At 37.3% G+C, this 19,366-nt stretch overlaps 2 protein-coding genes across 2 annotated transcripts; both read right to left on the reverse strand.

Moving 5' to 3' along the window:
* Positions 1-348: 348 nt before the first annotated feature.
* Positions 349-7,911, reverse strand: si:rp71-80o10.4 (uncharacterized protein LOC100307105 homolog). The gene is made up of 4 exons (XM_056450001.1): positions 7,759-7,911; positions 7,279-7,671; positions 4,060-4,208; positions 349-1,719 (listed from the first exon to the last, which is right to left on the reverse strand). The coding sequence occupies exons 1-3, from the start codon at positions 7,790-7,792 to the stop codon at positions 4,069-4,071; spliced, it is 567 nt and encodes a 188-aa protein (XP_056305976.1). The 5' UTR covers positions 7,793-7,911; the 3' UTR covers positions 349-1,719; positions 4,060-4,068.
* A 2,984-nt stretch (positions 7,912-10,895) lies between these two features.
* Positions 10,896-18,715, reverse strand: LOC130217796 (GTPase IMAP family member 6). Its single transcript, XM_056450000.1, has 2 exons — positions 18,678-18,715; positions 10,896-13,277 (listed from the first exon to the last, which is right to left on the reverse strand). Coding segments are annotated over exons 1-2 (639 nt in total). The 5' UTR covers positions 18,679-18,715; the 3' UTR covers positions 10,896-12,639.
* Positions 18,716-19,366: the final 651 nt, after the last annotated feature.

The raw sequence follows: 19,366 nt of genomic DNA on the forward strand, positions 1-19,366 counted from the left end.
GACTATATATTTCAGCCTGTGGTTACTGCTGGTTATCAGTCCGTTGTTTGTCCTTGTTCCTGTTTATTGTTCCCCAGATTCCCTCGCTGTCCGTTGATGTCTTCGTGGTGACCTGTGACTTTCTTTTGTGCTTTCTTGTCGCCAGAACATCCTGTGGTATCCTTTGATACTTTCTTCCTTTGTTCATTATTACATACTTTTTTTGGATTCTCTCTGTCTAAGTTTCGTGACAATATCTTTGTGTATTAATGGCTTTAAGTATTTAACTGTTTTGTGGGTATATTAATATGGATTTAATCACATTAAACAGTTTAGCAAACACACATAAGTAACGGAAATGACAGAATGTGATGTTTTATTTGATCTTTATTCATGTGTTTTGAGAATACATTTGTAAATGCATATGTAAAAAACACAGTGAATATCTTTATTAGGTCACAGTATTCATAAATATATATGCATTACATACATTCAACACCTCAAATGCAAAACAACAGGATGTTTGGTTCATTTAGCAAAATTGCACAAAATAAAAAGTTAATAAAAGTAGATTTTTGATTTATACATAAAGAACAAATGTGTATCAGACTCAATACAATCTCCACTGAAAAGTTAAGGGTTGATGAAAAAGTTTTATGAAATACATGCTGCCAAAAAGGGAGGAAATATCGGTCTAAATCAGCTTATTATTGATATGCAAAATCTTCAATAGTGACTGACTTATGCTTATGAACTGTTATATGTCTCTAACATATGTTATGTGTTATGTCTCTAGGAATACTTAAATATAAATAAATATTATTAAAAGTGTTTTTTTATTAAACGTACCATATATTAGTAAAAATAATATATATATTCATAATAATCACAATGCAAAATAAAGCATTTAGTGAGAAATTCACAGTAACTTAGGCATTTTCCTTACCATTAAACATACAAAAAATGCAAATTTTGCAAATTACGTTATTGTGAAGGTCTGTTATTCATTAAAAATATTTTCTCTATGAAGTAATTTAACGCTTCAGGAAAATATGCTTTTAAATGATCATTAAGGAACAAAAATAAGTATTTAAATAAATAATAATAAATAATTTAAATAAACATTCATTCTAAAAACAGGAGATTCTGATTATACTGTGTGTAATTCATTACCGTTTGGCTCCCTCTAGTGAACAAACTTTGTGTTCACCTTGGATCCATAATAATATAAAAAATAATAATAATGCTGAAAGAATAATAAAGGATCAAATGGCAGGTCTGCGATCTTGTGTTCAAGAATGCATAATTATCATTCAAATGAGCACCTGTTGAATCACACATAAAAAATGAAGGGTGCATCTCAAATGGAAGTATACATCCCTTATGCCCTACTCCCTATACAAACAATCCAGTTTAAATGATCCAGTCTTCTCAGGGAACCGATCAGGTTCTTCTATGGCATCATTGCCGAAAATAAATGTAATAAAATAGTATCTTTAAAGAATATATGTGGTATAGGTTGTTTTTTCTCACATTCCATTGGTTAATTCACATTACTCCATTTGTCCTGTGTTTGCTTTTCGGTGAATTAAACTTATCAGATGACCTTTTGTAAACTTTTCCTCCTTTTTGTCCCCCAGCAATAGTTGAGATGGAAATCTGAAATAATTTCCGGACATTCGAACACGCACAACACTACACCTGTTGGTCGTCATACTGGCCCACTGGGTTAAAAATGACCTGTAATTCAGTACAAAAACACAATTAAATTAAATGATGCCATGAAAACCAAGTGATGATGGTGTAGATTAAATACAATAATGCAAATGCATCATATCCAAACTATGCCCATTGCACAATACAATTCTTAAAGAGACAGTTCCCCCAAAACGAAAGTTTGCTTAAAGTGACCAAGATGAAGGTGAACTCTTGTTTGTTTACCTGTGAAATCACATTTATTAGTCACACTAGGGCTGCACAATATATCGTTTCAGCATGGATATCGCAATGTTTGAATGTAAAATATTAAGTTGGGATTATAGTTAACTAGGAACCAAAGTTCAGAAGATGTTATTTTACATTTGATTACTAAATCTGTAAGGTGATGTGTATTTATAAAGGGCATTTATCGTGTATAGCCATACACCCAAAGCACTTCACAATCATGGGGGGGGGGGGGGGGGTCTCTCTACACCTCCACCAGTGTGCAGCATTCACTTGGATGATGCGGTGGCAGCCACAGGACAACGGTACCAGTGATTCACTACACACCAGCTATAGGCAGAGTGGAGAGACAGTGATAGATCCAGATCTGTGGATGGGGATGTTTGGGAGGCCATGGACAGTATGGGTCAATGGAGAGAATTTAGCCAGGACACCAGGGTTACCAACACAATCTCACGGCAATTCGTAACTTTGATTTAGTGGCTAATTCGTATATATTCGTACGATCTAATTCGTACAATTTATTACGATTTGCTCATCCCCCAATGACGGTTGGGTTAAGGGGTGGGGTTAGGTGCCACGCCTCCTTTTTAAAATCGTACGAATTCGCCACTAAACTGACAAAACGTAAAATACTTACGTTTTCTCGTGAGACCAGGCCCTGCTTTTTACAAGATGTGCCATGGGATTATTAATGACCACAGAGAGTCAGGACCTCGGTTTAACGTCTCATCCGAAAGACGGTGCTCACTGACAGTATAGTGTCCCCTTCATTTCTCTACATCAGTACTGTTAGACTCCACAGAAAAGCATCAAAGTGCCGTTTCTTTCTTTCTTTTTTCATGGGTGTTTAATTTGTGCGTTGCATTTTGCATATTCTTGGACAAGTGTGTATATTTTAACCAGATGCGCTCCCCTAAAAAATCATCCCAACCAGTGTAAATCTATGAATTCTTTCCAAATAGTTACTGAAGTCAAATTGTAAAATTTACATTCACATTTAGTCATTTAGCAGACACTTTTATCCAAAGCGACTTACAAATGAGGAGAAGGAAGCAATTTACACATCTATAAGAGCAGCAGTGAACAAGTGCTGTAGACAAGTTTCAGGTGTGTAAAGTCTAAGAAGCAAAGCATTAGTAATGTTGTTTTTTGTGAGAGAGAGTACAGTTAGTGGTATAGCCAGAGAGGCAGTTAAGATTAAGAAGGAAAGTGGAGACTAAACAGTTGAGTTTTTAGTCGTTTCTTGAAGACAGCAAGTGACTCTGCTGTTCTGATGTAGTTAGGGAGTTCATTCCACCAACTGGGCAGATTGAATGCGAGAGTTCGGGAAAATTATTTCTTCCCTCTTAGGGATGGAACCACGAGGCGACGTTCATTCACAGAACGCAAGTTTCTGGAGGGCACATATATCTGCAGAAGTGAGAGCAGATACGAAGGAGCACAGCTAGAGGTCGCTTTGTAAGCAAACATCAGAGCTTTGAATTTGATGCGAGCAGCAACTGGCAGCCAGTGCAAACGGGTGAGTAGCGGAGTGACATGTGCTCTTTTGGGTTCATCAAAGACCACTCGTGCTGCTGCGTTCTGAAGCAGCTGAAGAGGTTTGATAGAGTTAGCTGGAAGCCCGGCTAGTAGAGAGTTGCAAATTATATTCATATCGCAATATACAATCACAGAACAACAAAATATTGCAATGTCTGTTTTTTCAATATCATGCAGCCCAAAGTCGCACCAATAAATTCTTCTTCTCAACATGTAGCTCATCATCAATAAAACTGTGCAGAGAAAGTAACGCAACAGTTAATTATCAGTTTGAGCGCTTGTATCAGTTGATCATTACATAATTTTAATGAAATCAATACACTTAATTCAGATGAAGTGTGCGAGTTTTGAAATGCTGTTAATCAGATGTTTAATGTTATTTTGAACCGGTGATTTTAGTTCAATGACTGAAGTATCTTTGATTAGTGTACTGTATCCTGACTTGAGACATGTATATTGACTTGTGTGCTGTATCGTGTACATTTTGGGTGCATTTTTGTCAGTGGTTGTAAATTTGGTGTCTAGGGTTTTGAAATGAGATCAGCGATCTGAAATATCGTTAGATAAATGGCTCTGTGAATTGATAATACTTGCCGTTTTGTTCTATGATTTCTTACAAAAGACTCTGATCTTAGTAGCAATGAAGAGCAGCAGGATGCCCACCACTGTGCATCCTGCAACGATTGATATGTTGTACAGGGCAGAGGTCGATCGCGGTGGGCTCAAACTGCTGAGAGGAGGCTCTGTGAGGGACAACAGAAACACAAGTGTGTTAATAAACAGATGAGAGTAATAAACATCCCATGGAGACTCACAAATTAGGTTTAAAAGTAGAAGTACAAATGAACGTGTGGTTTATGTTGTAAGGTTTTTTCAGGTGCCATCAGGTTGATCGTCCACTCTAATACAAGGACAAAACATACTGCTGGGTTAATTCTTCCCATATAATTTATAGCTCAAATTTAATCTAAACTAAAATGTAATGACATTTTTGGGTTTGTTCTTGTTTTAATTTAAATGTGGGTTGAAATAACTCTTTTTTAAAGTTATCTAATGCATTATATTACAATAATCTAGATTCTACTGCATTATATTTGGTTTTAGAGCTCCAGCAGCAATATTGTCGGCACATAATGACTCTGAAACCTTTTGGTTTTATTCTTAAACAACATTCAGATGCATTTTAAGGAAACTTTAAAGACATTTTTATTTCAGGATATTTTTCAAGAATATTGTTTTTAGCTTCATTGAAGAAACAAATGAATAGAAAAAACAAAAAGACGAGGGAAAAAATTTTTATTTAATAAAGAAAAATTAAAAATATATATATTTTTTATCCTAATAACTAAATATTAAAAATAAATTTAGAAATAAAGAAACAAAATGGCTGTCACGATCACCAGCGTTCATACTCCCAAGATCGCTGGATCTCACACACATTCACATGGACTACAACTTATGGACTACATATACATTCAGGCCAAACACACACACACCTGCTCCAAGTCTCCACTGATTAGACTCCCACAGCTGATGCTGCTTCTGGACTGATTACACACACTACTTTAACAGCACACACACTCACTTCCTGGCTGAGTCTTGTTTACCTGTTAAGTGACAATTCAACGTGTTTTCCTTAGTCTTGTTTCTCCGTGTTTTGACCTTTGCCAAGTTTGTCTGTTTGTCCCTGTTCGCTGCCTGCCTTCCAACCTCTCGCCTGTTATAGTGACTACGATTCTGGATTTGCCTTTATTCTGTTTGCACCTGTGTTGACCCTTGCTTGCCTGACTACCCAATAAACCTGCACTTGGATCCTAACGTTGTCTCAGGTGTAACTCCACGTGTTACAATGGCACACCTAATAATAGAGCTATAATAAAAAATTTTTTTTAAATATAATATTAATGTAAATATCTCTTTAAAAATATCTCTTTAATTTAGTGTGCTTTGGGTCCCACTTTATATTAAATGTCCTTAACAACTATGTACTTACACAGAATTAATAATTATTTACAATGTACTTATTGTGTAAATACATGCATTTACTGTGTAATTATGCTTGATTAAATACCTATATGTAATTAAATCTGTAGTTAACTTCTGTAACTACATTTGTAAATACACCGTTGACCATCCCTTACGCCTTAACCCACCCTTAAACCTACCCAAACCACCAAACCTGTCCATAACCCTACCCCTAACCCAACTCAAGACCACCACAAGTGTTCTCAAATACATTATGAACACAGTAAGTACATTGTGTTTATTTTTTATATATATATATATATATATATATATATATATATATATATATATATATATATATATATATATATATATCATAGTATGTCTGATAATATTTTTTCTTCAGGAGAAAGTCTTATTTGAAATTGGGGAAAAAAATAAACAGGGGGCTAATAATTCAGGGGGACAAATTACTCTGACTTCAACTGTGTGTGTGTGTGTGTGTGTATATATATATATATATATATATATATATATATATATATATATATATATATATATATATATATATATATACACACACACACACACACATCCTCAGTATTCGTGTTGTACTATACTGCATTTCTTAATACACAAAACGATCCACTTCCAGTATGTGCTCACTGTCACGCCACGCGATGACGCAAAATCATGACATGTTCGAGCCTTTGCAGAGGTTACTCGAGTTCAGTTATCAATCATTCATAAAGTTTGTCTACTTCTACAGCTAAATGTGCATACTTTATAATAGCATATAGTGGTTATTATTATCGCTTCAAAGACTAAGGCTAATTGATGAAATATTAAAAATAAATAAATAAATAAAAATCACAACCCAATTCATGCTTTCCACAAGTTATTTTAATCCCTCACAAGCAATTCTCTTTAATAATAAAATCAAAAGCTAAATGGCTTGCAACATAATGATGTACCAATCGGTCTTGTAAGTTTCATTTTTTGGTCAAATGATCTAAATCACCATCATGAAACAACGTCAATCAAACATGATCAAGTTTATCGTGATAATCATCTCTAATGAACTTAATTATTTCTTTCTTTAATTTGCTGCATAACATTAAACCATTCCTTAACATAACATAAAAACATCCGCTTCAAATGAAGGTCACGCCACATGATGACGCAACATTACATCATGACATCATGTTCGGGTCCCTGCAGAGGTTACCCGAGTTCAGTCAGTCATTCATAAAGTGAATCTACTTCTGCAGCTAAATGTACACATACTTTTAAATAGCATGTAGTCGTTAAACCATCGCTTTTAGAGAGCAAAATAGAGAGAAATGCTATTATTAAATTAAAACACAATTCAGATGCCCACTTTTTAACGCCTCACTAGCAAATGTTTAATAACTCGATTAAAAATCAATAGCTAAAAGGCTTGCTACATAAGTTTATTATTATTATTATTATTATTATTATTATTGCACATGGCTATGTGTTGCAACAGAAGATGCTATGTAAATTCGTTTTTTTACTCGCACATTCGGCCCTTTGCCATCTTAATATACTTTCAGAAAAGTATTTACAAATAATAAATAGGTAAATCATATTGGCAGCCAATGACTATCAAAATACAACATTGTTCACAGTCAGTTAATAGTGCTAATGTTGTTTTGAAGTCATGTATACATGCCGTTTCAGACCGAATATTCATAGTAGCGTGGTAAACAACACGTAGGCTATATATAAGTTGTCACTGAATGAATGTGCGAATATAAAACCAACGTTACCCAGATGATGCAACTACCGCAAGCATTTCATCAGAGAATCAAACACGACACATACCAGTGTAAGATTTCCTGACCACGGTGAGATTGTACATCTTGTTTTCCCCCTGTGTGCTGCTGAGCTTGCTGACTTTATAAACTCCAGCTCGACTGTATGTGACGTTCATCAAGATCAGCGTCATGTTCTGTCCATCAAACATCAGCGAATCTTCAGATCTCCAGCATTGGCGTGAACACTCTCCTTTAATGCAGTTTAGCTGAGCTACCATTGACTCTGGTGATGAGGAGTTACTGAAGAGAGTCACAAAAACCTGTGGATCCTCCTCTGTGCTCTCGATCTGAATAGACAAGCTGAGATTTTGTCCTTCACACACTTTCAGCGACTCAATCTCTTCATCTTTGTCGTCTTCAAAAGCGGAACGTGTTGCAAAAGCAGCAGCACCAGCAATGCCTGAAATAGAGATTGTGCACCGTAAATCTGCTGTTTACAGAAGTTAAGTTTATAAAATGCAAGTGTGATTACACCGGCGTAACTTACCAATGCAACACGTTATTATAACGAAGAATATCATCAGCGGTATCTCGGAAAACAGCCTGATAAGATGTACTGATGAACTGTAATTCTAATCAAACCTCGTCGCACATAAAACCAAAGACTGAAAAAAAAGCTGGAGTTTCCCCTCAGCCCTGCCGCCGACAAACGCACACCGCCCACACATCACGCCACCAGTGCGAGATACAGTACAATAATATTAACTCTTAATTGTAAAGTGTTTAGAGCATTTGAGGGTAGGAGACGTTAATTGAGTTTTTAGTATTTACAGCTAATGATTTAATTGTGACTATAGGCTTCCACATGGAAAGAACCTATATGAGGATATATGCACATATATGAAACCTATAAGCAGTATATATGCACTTATATAATAATATATGCTGTATATTTCGTCACCTTGGAATAAGGTTCTGTCTGCGTTCTGAATGATTTGGAGATATTGAGCTTCGAAGTTTTTGCATTTCATATAGCAAACAGTATGTGTGTAACATTTGTTTTTTAAATAAAAAGTTTTAAAATGTAAACAACTTATTTAAAAAAACATCCCATAATGTAAATAAATTGTCAACTAATAAGAATATGTCAATAACTCCAATTCTGACAAAAATGTCAGATAGAACCTTATAATTCTAAGGTGACGATATGTGTATATGCCACATATAGGCAAAATTGAGGTGCATATACAGGCCATATAGGTCTTATCTGTATTACTTCCTTATTCCTAACCAAATGGTTTGTGTTTTTTTATTATTTTCTTTTATTATTTTTGTACTATTTGAATGTTCTTAAGTAAATAAAAAAAAATGTAAATTTCTACATGGGCTTTTATTTATGTTGTCTAGCAGCTATGGATTTTAATAATTTTACTAATATACAAGTAAACATATAGGTGAACATATATGTGAATATACTGTATATGCACACACACACACACGCACACACACACACCTAGGTACATGCATGTATATATGTACACATACTTTATGTACACATATTTGTGCACATATGTGCATATTCATTAATTCATTCATTCATTTTCTTTTCGGCTTAGTCCCTTTATTAATCCGGGGTCGCCACAGCAAAATGAACCGCCAACTTATCCAGCATAAGTTTTACGCAGCGGATGCCCTTCCAACTGCAACCCATCACTGGGAAACATCCATACACACTCATTCACACACATACACTACGGACAATATAGCCTACCCAATTCACCTATACCACATGTCTTTGGACTTGTGGAGGAAACCCACGCCAACACGGGGAGAACATGCAAACTCCACACAGAAATACCAACTGACTCAGCCAAGGCTCGAACCAATGACCTTTTTGCTGTGAGGCGATAGTGCTACCCACTGCGCCACTGTGCAGCCCATATGTGCATATTTATACATATAATATAGGAAAATGGACTATTTTATTTATGTCACATATTAAAAACCGATATCAAAACATGTTTATATATGTTATATATATTTCCATGTGGGCTACTTCTACAGACATTATTCTTAAAGACAACCTATAACTGTGATAAAACAGTAAATATTGCCTAACAGCGGCAAAACAGTTACAGAATTTGTGTTTATTGATAGTATAATTGTGCTAAGCATGTTTTTTTTTTTCCAAACTTTCATTTGTATAGCTACAGTGTTACTGCAAACCTCATGCTAAAACTTTGACGAGTGTGATTTTACCAAGTATGCGTTCCTGGATTAACATTATGTTGATATTGAAACATCATTCCTGTTTGAAAATGTAATCCATACCTAATCCCTACCCCTAAACCTAACCCTAACGGTAAATTGTTCTCAAATCAGAGGAGATTAATAGTTGGATAACAATCATGTAGAAGCACATAACCCTAACTCTAAACCTAATCTTAACATAAACTGTAAATCTATCCCTTTAATCTCATTGTAATGTTTTAGGATCAACATATTGTAGATTTTAGTCCAAAATACACATACCGGCCAGTTTATTAGGTACACCTGTCCAACTGCTCGTTAATGCAAATTTCTAATCAGCCAATCACATGGCAGCAACTCAATGCATTTAGGCATGTAGACATGGTCAATAGGATCTGCTGCAGTTCAAAGCGAGCATCAGAATGGCGAAGAAAGGGGATTTAAGTGACTTTGAACGTGGCATGGTTGTTGGTGCCAGACAGGCTGGTCTGAGTATTTCAGAAACGGCTGATCTACTGGGATTTTCACGCACAACCATCTCTAGGGTTCACAAAGAATGGTCTGAAAAAGAGGAAATATCCAGTGAGCAGCAGTTCTTTGGGTACAAATGCATTGTTAATGCCAGAGGTCAGAGGAGAATGGCCAGACTGGTTCCAGCTGTTAGAAAGGCAACAGTAACTCAAATATCCACTCGTTACAACCGAGGTCTGCAGAAGAGCATCTCTGCACGCACAACACGTCCAACCTTGATGCGGAAGGGCTACAGCAGCAGAAGACCACACCGGGTGCCACTCCTGTCAGCTAAGAACTGGTTTCAGACTGGTTTCTTGAACATGACAAGGGGTTCACTGTACTCAAATGGCCACCACAGTCACCAGATCGTAATCCAATAGAGCACCTTTGGGATGTGGTGGAATAAGAGATTCGCATCATGGATGTGCAGCCAATCTGCAGCAGAAGCGTGATGCTATCATGTCAATATGGACCAAATCTCTGAGTATCTTGTTCAATCTACGCCACGAAGGATTAAGGCAGATCTGAAGGTAAAAGGGGGTCCAACCTAATACTAGTTAGGTGTACCTAATAAAGTGGCCGGTGAGTGTAAACTCTGAAATTGCTCTAACCTAAAACTTTACTGTTGCAAAACCATGGTTAATTTGGGGTTACCATAGTTAACCATGATAACTACAAATCAGTTGTGGTTTTGCAAATCTAACCATAACTTTACCATGGTAATTGTGGTAAATCTGCTTATACAAAAGGAAGTAAATATGCTAAAAAATACAAGGTTACTACAATTTTAATAATCAAATAAACATGAATAATCTGCACTGATACATTTATAATCACTGTTTAACTTCCATGTGCAAGCACAGGCAACTAATTTGACTCTAATTTGACTTGACTTGAAAATGTCTATTTAAACACACAGCAATTTAAGCCAAGTGCACCTTGGTGGCGATCAAAAAGAGTCAATTGATTTATTCCATAAAATGAATCTGTTTCAGTTGAGTAAATGATATTATGCTTCACAAAAATGTATTTCCTATAGCACAATATAATAAACAATATATTCTCTCTAAACACCACGCTTAAAGGCTTTACTTTCCACTGGAATGACTCGAAAGAGCTCAAAAGCTGTTGTTCGGAAATCCGTTTTTATTTATTTTATAAAAACAACCTTAAAATTCCTGCAACAAGCTTAAAATGTAGTTTTAAAAAAAGCCAAATCTCAGTAGACCAATTTATAACACAAAAAAACACAAATTTTGATTCGCACATAAAAATACCAGTCATTTATAGTAAATATACTATAGCAGGGGTGTCCAAACTCTGTCCTGGAGGGCCGGTGTCCTGGAGAGTTTAGCTCCAACCCTAAATCAAACACACCTGAGCCAGCTAATCAAGCTCTTACTAGATATACTAGAAACTTCCAGGCAAGTGTGTTAGAGTAAGTTGGAGCTAAACTCAGCTTAACACCTGCCCTCCAGGACTGTGTTTGTACACCTCTGTACTATGTTTTTTAACCATACTATAGCAAAAGTGTATTATACTGTAAATGTTGTAGTATCTACAAGAATACTGTAGTATTAATGTTGAGGTAGAGAAAATGTTGGTTGAAGAGGGTTTATGGGGCAGTCACTGGCCAGCAAGGTCACTGAAGAGGCAGAAGCAACATCTCGCTAGATTTGGCTACAAAGAGAGGTTCGGTGAAAGAGCGAACCTGTTGAAAGACAAACCACATCATAGAGTTGGGTGGTGGTCAGCAGGAGTGGATCCAGGAAGCTGCATCTGTTGTCAAGCCTTCCCGATGTGTCATGGGCTTAAATCAATGAAACATCGAGGAAAGGGGAGTGGCCATCTGATAAACCGGCGGTAACCTCCAACCCTCATATAGAATGTATCCCTAACTGGTGCTGGAGGAAGAAAGGAGGGGGGAATTATGCCACAGGCCCACAGTTGGTACAGGGCAGAGTAAAGGTGGGCCAGTTGCGGTGGTCCTCTAACTATAGTGAACTAATGAACTGTAGTGAATACTGTGGTATACTTCAGTTTTTACTGCAGTAAACTGTCACCACAGTTTGTAGTATAAAATACCCTACAGTTGGAGAAAACTATGTACATATAATTTTACACATGATTTTCATTCATTTATTTTCCTTCGGCTTAGTTTCTGATTTATCAGAGGTCGCCACGGCGGAATGAACCGTTAACTATTCCAGCATATGTTTAACGCAGTGGATGCCCTTCCAGCTGCAACCAAGTACTGGGAAACACCCTTACACTCTCGCATTCACACACTACGGCCAGTTTAGTTTACCCAGTTCCCCTATGGCGCATGTGTTTGGACTGTGGGGGAAACCGGAGCACCCGGAGGAAACCAACACCAACATGAGGAGAACATGCAGACTCCACACAGACCCAATTGACCCAGCCAGGACTCAAACCAGCGACCTTCTTGCTGTAAGGCGACAGCGCTAACCACTGAGCCACCGTGCCGCCCACAAATAATTTTAAATTAAAAAAAATGTTCTGGAATAAGGCTGTACATGGTTATGTTAAGCAGTGTGAATACTTTCCAGAAACACTGTATGTGTATTACTTGTAAATCTTGTTAACAATATGTACAAACTTTGCTTTGGATAGCGCGATGATGCTTTTTTCTTTGTTGCGCTGCTTAATTTATCAATACCAAAACAGAAAAGTCTTCTTCTAGTGTAATTGACCCTTCAGATCTGCTTTGCTCTTCATCCGCTGTTGTTTCTCTTGTTTCTTCATTAACATCACAAATAAGAAGCTCCACCTCTTCTTCCTTGAGAATCTTCTCTATCCTATTAAGTATTTCAGATTGGCATCCAGACTTTTGTTCATCAAACTGAAGATGTCCACCTCCACATTCCTGTATTAACTGATGAATACAGTCATTGTTAATCTCCTCCTCTTTAGTCAGCACTATGGTGTGTTTGATTGCTTCCTCGCTGAATTCATTCAGCACATTGAGCACTCTGTTTCTGTCTTCCTCAGTGAAGTGATTCTGCAGCAGTATTAGTATGATCACATGAGGTCCAGGAGCAGACAGATTCACAATCTCCATCACTGCCTGTGTGATCTGAGAGCTGGACAGATCTGGGATCAGCAGTTGAGGAGAATTGATCACTGTAATCTCTCTAACCTTCAGTTTTCCTCTCTCCATGTGCAGCTCTACATCAGCAGACGGTGCTTCACTCTCAAACGTTGCTCTTCCTAAGATGACGTTTCCCACTGTGCTATTTTCTGATAGATTTTTCCCCAGCAGAACAATCCTCAGATCACTCACTGGAAAACACACAACACTGATTATAGCAGATTTATCACTGATCAGACAATTTACATGAAGCGTCAAATACTACATTGATTTAATAAGTTAAATTGTTCTCTGATATCGACATAGTAAGTCAGCGCAGGCCCAAGCCTTCAGGGGGCCCTAAGCAGGATTTTATTTGGGGCCCCCTTGGGGCAAACAATATGACAAATCATCGTCAATCCTTGATTATTCGCACGCTATGGCGGAGTTAAAAGTTTGAGCACATATTCCTGTATGAAGAGCACTGACTGCGGGCACGCGCGAGCGATATAGCGAAGTGAAAGCGCATCTGTGAGGAAGAAACTAGTGGAAAATTCGGGGAAGCTGGGTGTCTGACACAAATACCTTGACCCAGCTAGGACAAAAGAAGGTGTCCGTATGCCTGAGATTTTCACCATTGCAATGACAGTGGTTTACATGACGCTGGTTTATGTCTGATGATCCGCCATTGCGGCAAGCGCCACCTGGTGGCCGCAGGGTGTACTGTAGCTAAAACGGTTATCTGCTGCAGTGTGAAAAACTTAATTCAGATCTCTTGTAAATTTAGATAAATGTCTTGGCGCCAGAGTATGTATTGCGGCCGGAAATAACACAATAAATGGCCATATATTTGTCCCACCCCTAATCCACAGCAAACTAAAACAAAAACGAAAGTCACTCAGTCATCTCATCCATTCTTGGGGGCCCCCAGGTGGCCACGGGGCCCTAAGCAGCCGCTTAGTTCGCTTATGCCTTGGGCCGGCTCTGTAGTAAGTACAATTGAAGTCAGAAATATTCGCCATTCTGTGAATTTTCTTTTGTTAGTCAAATAATTCCCAAATGATGTTTATCAGAGCAAGGGATTTTTCACAGTATTTCCTATAATATTTTTTCTTATGGAGAAAGTCCTATTTATTTTATTTTGTAAAAATACTAAATTGTAAAATCAGCAACAATCAAGAAAGCATGATTATATTCTGTCAGTTGGCGTTTCTGTGTGGAGTTTGCATGTTCTCCCCGCGTTCGCGTGGGTTTCCTCCGGGTGCTCCGGTTTCCCCCACAAGTCCAAAGACATGCGGTACAGGTGAATTGGGTAAGCTAAAATTGTCCATAGTGTATGAGTGTGAGTGAGAGTGTATGGGTGTTTCCCAGTAATGGGTTGCAGCTGGAAGGGCATCCGCTGCTTAAAACATGTGCTGGATAAGTTGGCGGTTCATTCCGCTGTGGCGACCCCAGATTAATAAAATGATTAAGCCGAAAAATAAAATGAATGAAGTTCAAAGTACACAAGCGCCATCTAGTGGATTTAGAATATCACTGCTTTGTGGCAGCAGTTAAGCTAAGGCAAATAGTTTTAAGAGTCAAAAACAAAAAATATTGAAACTAAATATCTCATCTCTTTGTAACAAAATAAACAAGTGTTAAAGAGACTCTTAAACTTGATAAATAAAATGTTAAAGTGTGTGCAATGGTAAAGCAAACTTTAAGGTGTGACTAATAATGATACAGTAAACCTCAAACTCTGTAAACAACACAAATTCTGATCATCAAATCGGAGCTTTCAAGTAAAGGAACCAATCATCATTAGTCAAATACATACTGCAACATTACAAATTGCGAAGTAGGATGACTGCATTACCCCCAGGGGCGTAGCAACCGGGGGGACGTGGGGGGTTGCGTCCCCCTCACTTTTAGAGACAGACCAGTTAAAAACAGGTGATTAGGAATGTAAACTTTTGGATTTCATAAAGCTGTCCCCCCTGTCAGCTGTTAGCTCAGTGGCTTTTCAACACCCACACACTCTCACACACCCGCGTGCAATACTTCACTGCAGCATAGAGGAAACCAGATACTGGTATGAAACTTAACAGGTATGTAAGCCATGCAATTTACAATAATGACTAATAAAGTCTGTGACTGATACTCTGCTGGCTGATTTGCTGTTCATTCTAATCGTGTTGTTTTTACCAGGGTTTGTGTTATTCTGTCATTTCAAAATGACACTTTTCATTTTGTCACAGGTATTAAATCAATGTGTGTGGGACAGTGCAGCAGGCTACGTGTGTGTGTCAAACATTTTGGTGAATTACTTTTGTTTGGGCTGGTTATATATTTGAAAAAAGAGAGAAACTGTTGACTTTAGCGATGACGATGCTTCATTTGAACAGCAGAAGATGCCGTCTGATAACGAGGGGAAAATTCCTCACAGCTGTTTGTTTTCCCTCCATTAATGTTAGATGCCATTTTTTTAAAATAATCAGTCCAGGAGGTGGCGCTGATCGACAATAGTTTTAGTTCAAAGATGATAAAAGCAGGTAAAATAGATAAAAACTAGCGTTTAAAAGCTGTCCAAATGTGACTGTTTACACGAATCAGCTGCCGACAGGAAGTTCTTAGCATTTTCCTTGCGCATATACGCAAAGCATAATGGGTAATTTTGCATTCTAAGAAAAAGGTTTATACTACACCAAAGAGCATAGAATCACCAAGAGGCAACACTTTAGTGCGATTTGGGAAACAGCCACTAGGTGGCGTGGCGGCCATTTTGGAATGAAAATCCCAATAGAACAACAGCATATTATAAGTCTGTAAAATAAACTATTAAAAGTGCTGATGATTGGGATAGTAAGTGTTGTATTGTCGTCTTTCAGGTTGTAACGCAGCTTTAATGCGCTTTTTAAATAAATAAATAAATAAATAAAGCAGCTGCTTGTCATCGCGACAGCAATAAGATCCAATGGACGGCCGATCGCTTTCACTCCAAAATGGCGGAAAATGGCTGGGCGCTGCTGTTGCAATGGAACGTTCTATTGAGTGTCGCCTCTTGGTCATTATAAACTATGGCTGCAGCTCTGAAGTTTATGGAGAAAAGTAAATGGCACTGCAGTGTTTGGATGCGCTGTGTTTGTCTGAGGTGATTGGTCTGCTGTTATTTCTGAAATGTGTATTCCATACAAAGTGTGAAGCAGATTGGTTAGTTCTATTTACATGAATCGCGGTGCGCTCATGGCATTTTAGAAAAGCTCAGATGTTTTTCAGCTATTGCACACAATGGGCCCTATCATATACCCGGCGCAATGCGGCGCAAGGCACAACGCAATTGTTGTTTGCTAGTTTCAGCTCAGCGCAAGAGTCATTTTGACATTTTGCACCATGCTGTTATAATAGTAAACGCATTTGCACTCATATGTGCGCCCATAGGCGTTCTGGTCTAAAAAAGTAGGTGTGTTAAGGCACATTGCTGGCGTGTTGCTATTTTGAGGAACTATAATAGACTGTTCAATAGACCAGATCAAATCAGGTCTATTGTCCAGCGCAGAGCGCGTCAGTTGTGTGCCTCGCTTAAATATTGCTTAATACACACAGGAAGTACAGCAATACACAAATATCTTTACAAATGAAAAATTATTAAAGGATTAAATATTACAAAAAATATTATTTTATAGTCTACATGAATATAAACACCACCCCCTCCATGCCCTCTTCATCTCGGGGGGCTTTTTCAGTTTATTCATGACAATTTGCTTTGGTATAATGTTATCATTATTAGCAGTATTATTTATTATATGCATATTTATATTTGTTTTAAAAACAAGCTTAGATTCGTCCACCTGTCAGGTTTTAAACCATATGGGGCACAGCATGTGTGTTTGAATATAACTCAGTTTCTTGAACACACTTTCGTTATTATTGTTTATTTATTCATTTGCTGGAAATTAGAACATAATTTAGAAATAGTTTTGACACAAATCTTTGCTTAACAAACAAAATTAATTATGTATAGGCTAATGGATGTGTGTGCGTACAACACGTTTCCCTATCCACGAGAGTGAAAGTGAAAGTAAATAATGAGGAGGCTCATCTCTCATTCTCGCGCTGCAGATGCTCTGTTTAACTGTTTTCTCTCTAGTGAAGTGTTCAGTTTTTCCCCTTACAAAGTTCGCCATGTAAATAGCAAATGCACCATGGTGCGACGCAACTGACTCTTAAAGGGAATGGGAGATGAGACTCTGATTTATTGTCAAAACACACCTATAACTCATTAAGAGAATAAGCTCAACCCTGTTAGACCATGCGCCTAAAAATAGCAAAAGTGGATTCGGACAACACCCTTAATGCTTTTGCGCCCTGCGCGTTGGACTTTGCGCCTGGATCGTCGAAATAGAGCCCCATGTGCGTGTTGCACACCTCCATTGGAAATGACAAACTTACTTTGCTTATTAAGTAACTAAGCTTATTGTGCGCGCGCTCAGTACCAAACTTTTTTATTGTTAATGACAATGGTGTTCAATCTATAAATATTGATACCGATTTTATCGCCCAGCCCTAGGTTAAAATATAACTATACCTGACAAAATGAATAGAGATGTATTTACAGTTGTAGTTCGAAGCTTGTATAATGCAAACACAGGCAGTAATTAATATCAACATCTTCATAAACAGATAAAGTTTACTGGCATCCTTTTAAAAACTGAGGGATACGACAAGATGCATTAAACGCTTTAACTCAGCATTGCCCCTCTACAAGGCAGGTGCTCAAGCACCCAAAGTCAACCCCCCTCCCTGCCCCGCCTTACACGTGCCTGGCAGTCTACATGTGTTTGTTGCCTCATTTCAAAACATAGAGGCAAATTTCACTAATATACATGTTAAACTGAGATAATACACAGGGTGGGCCATTTATATGTATACACCTTAATAAAATGGGAATGGTTGGTGAGATTAACGTCCTGTTTGTGGCACATTAGTATATGTGAAAGGGCTTGTAAATAACTCATGAAAGAATAAAGTTACGTTTACAACCAAGCACACCATTGTTTTTCTTGTGCAATTCCCAATAAGTTTAAGTTGTATCCAGATAAATGGCCCACCCTTTACATTAAAACAGACCATATGCCTCTTTAGCATGGCACTGAATGAATTTACTTCTGTCTCATTTCAAAATAAGAGTCCCACATACTTATGTTGAATACAAGCTTAGATCATTTTAAAAATAGGTGAAAAATATTCATTGTTGTAATCTCACTAGGAAATGTTGCAGTAAATCAACTGCAGTCTGTGTTTTGTTCTGATCTGCCTATTTTTAACCAACATTTTACACTCACTCAAAGTATGGATAGGAAAAAAAATGCATCCACCATTTTCAATTGTGGAATTACAATTTATAAAATGGCAATGGGATGATGTTTTCAGGAGCTAGAAATGAATACTTTTGGTTCAATGTGATGTTTAAAACAAATCTATTCTTACAATAAACAGAAAGTGAAACAAATTGTGCATTTAGTAAAATAAAGTTATTGCTAATACCACAGTATGTTAGGAAATCTGTTGTTGTGCTGGTTTATAGCAAGAATATCAACGTTCAGTAATTAAGAACAGAATTGTTGACTTACTGTTAGGCCGGTCACCTTCAGCTGAACTGTGTCGCCTTTTAACTGCAAATAAAAATCACGTTTAAAATTACAATGTTATTTGAGGAAATCATGAGCTACAAGGCACTTCATTTTGTTTTTTTGCATATCCTTTTGTCAGTAAACAGACATCACAAGTCACTTTGGTTGAGTGGGCACAGAATGTGCATCGACTGTCAAAATGTAAAAGACTTTTAATTTCTGCTACATTTTTTCTCTGTTTTAGCATTATATTGTTTCCTTACTTTTAAGATGATCATGGTATGAACATTCCCAGATTCCACTGCCTGTAAATTGAACATACAACGTTGTTATGTTAAGCTGACATTGAACAATCAATGTATCCAATAATATATGGAGCCAGATTAGTCTCAATAATAATGCATTTACAATATAAAACCCATACGCGCAAAGCACAACTCATTTACATTTACAAAAAACTATTGGTAAATCCAAAACACAAATCACAAATGTGCAAATCCAATTCATAATTGTAAAAAAATGCATAAACTTATGAATGCGTGGCAGACGTTAATGCAAGAACTTGAAATGTATTTGGGTGAGATGCATTTGTGTGAGCATTGGGGAAACAGTTATGCTTTTTACTTGTGAATTCATGCATCGTATTTTGAAATCATGAATTAGATCTGCACATTTATGATTTGTGTTTT

This window comes from Danio aesculapii, chromosome 23 (assembly GCF_903798145.1).
Source record: "Danio aesculapii chromosome 23, fDanAes4.1, whole genome shotgun sequence".
Taxonomy (NCBI): Eukaryota; Metazoa; Chordata; class Actinopteri; order Cypriniformes; family Danionidae; genus Danio; species Danio aesculapii.

What these genes read in the sequence shown, in the direction of transcription:
- si:rp71-80o10.4 (XM_056450001.1), bottom strand. Translation starts at nt 7,792, where the DNA reads ATGATATTCTTCGTTATAATAACGTGTTGCATTG. An exon ending in TATAATAACGTGTTGCATTG is followed by an intron (nt 7,672 to 7,758) that starts GTAAGTTACGCC and finishes TCTCTATTTCAG; the next exon opens with GCATTGCTGGTGCTGCTGCT. An exon ending in GGTCAGGAAATCTTACACTG is followed by an intron (nt 4,209 to 7,278) that starts GTATGTGTCGTG and finishes TGTCCCTCACAG; the next exon opens with AGCCTCCTCTCAGCAGTTTG.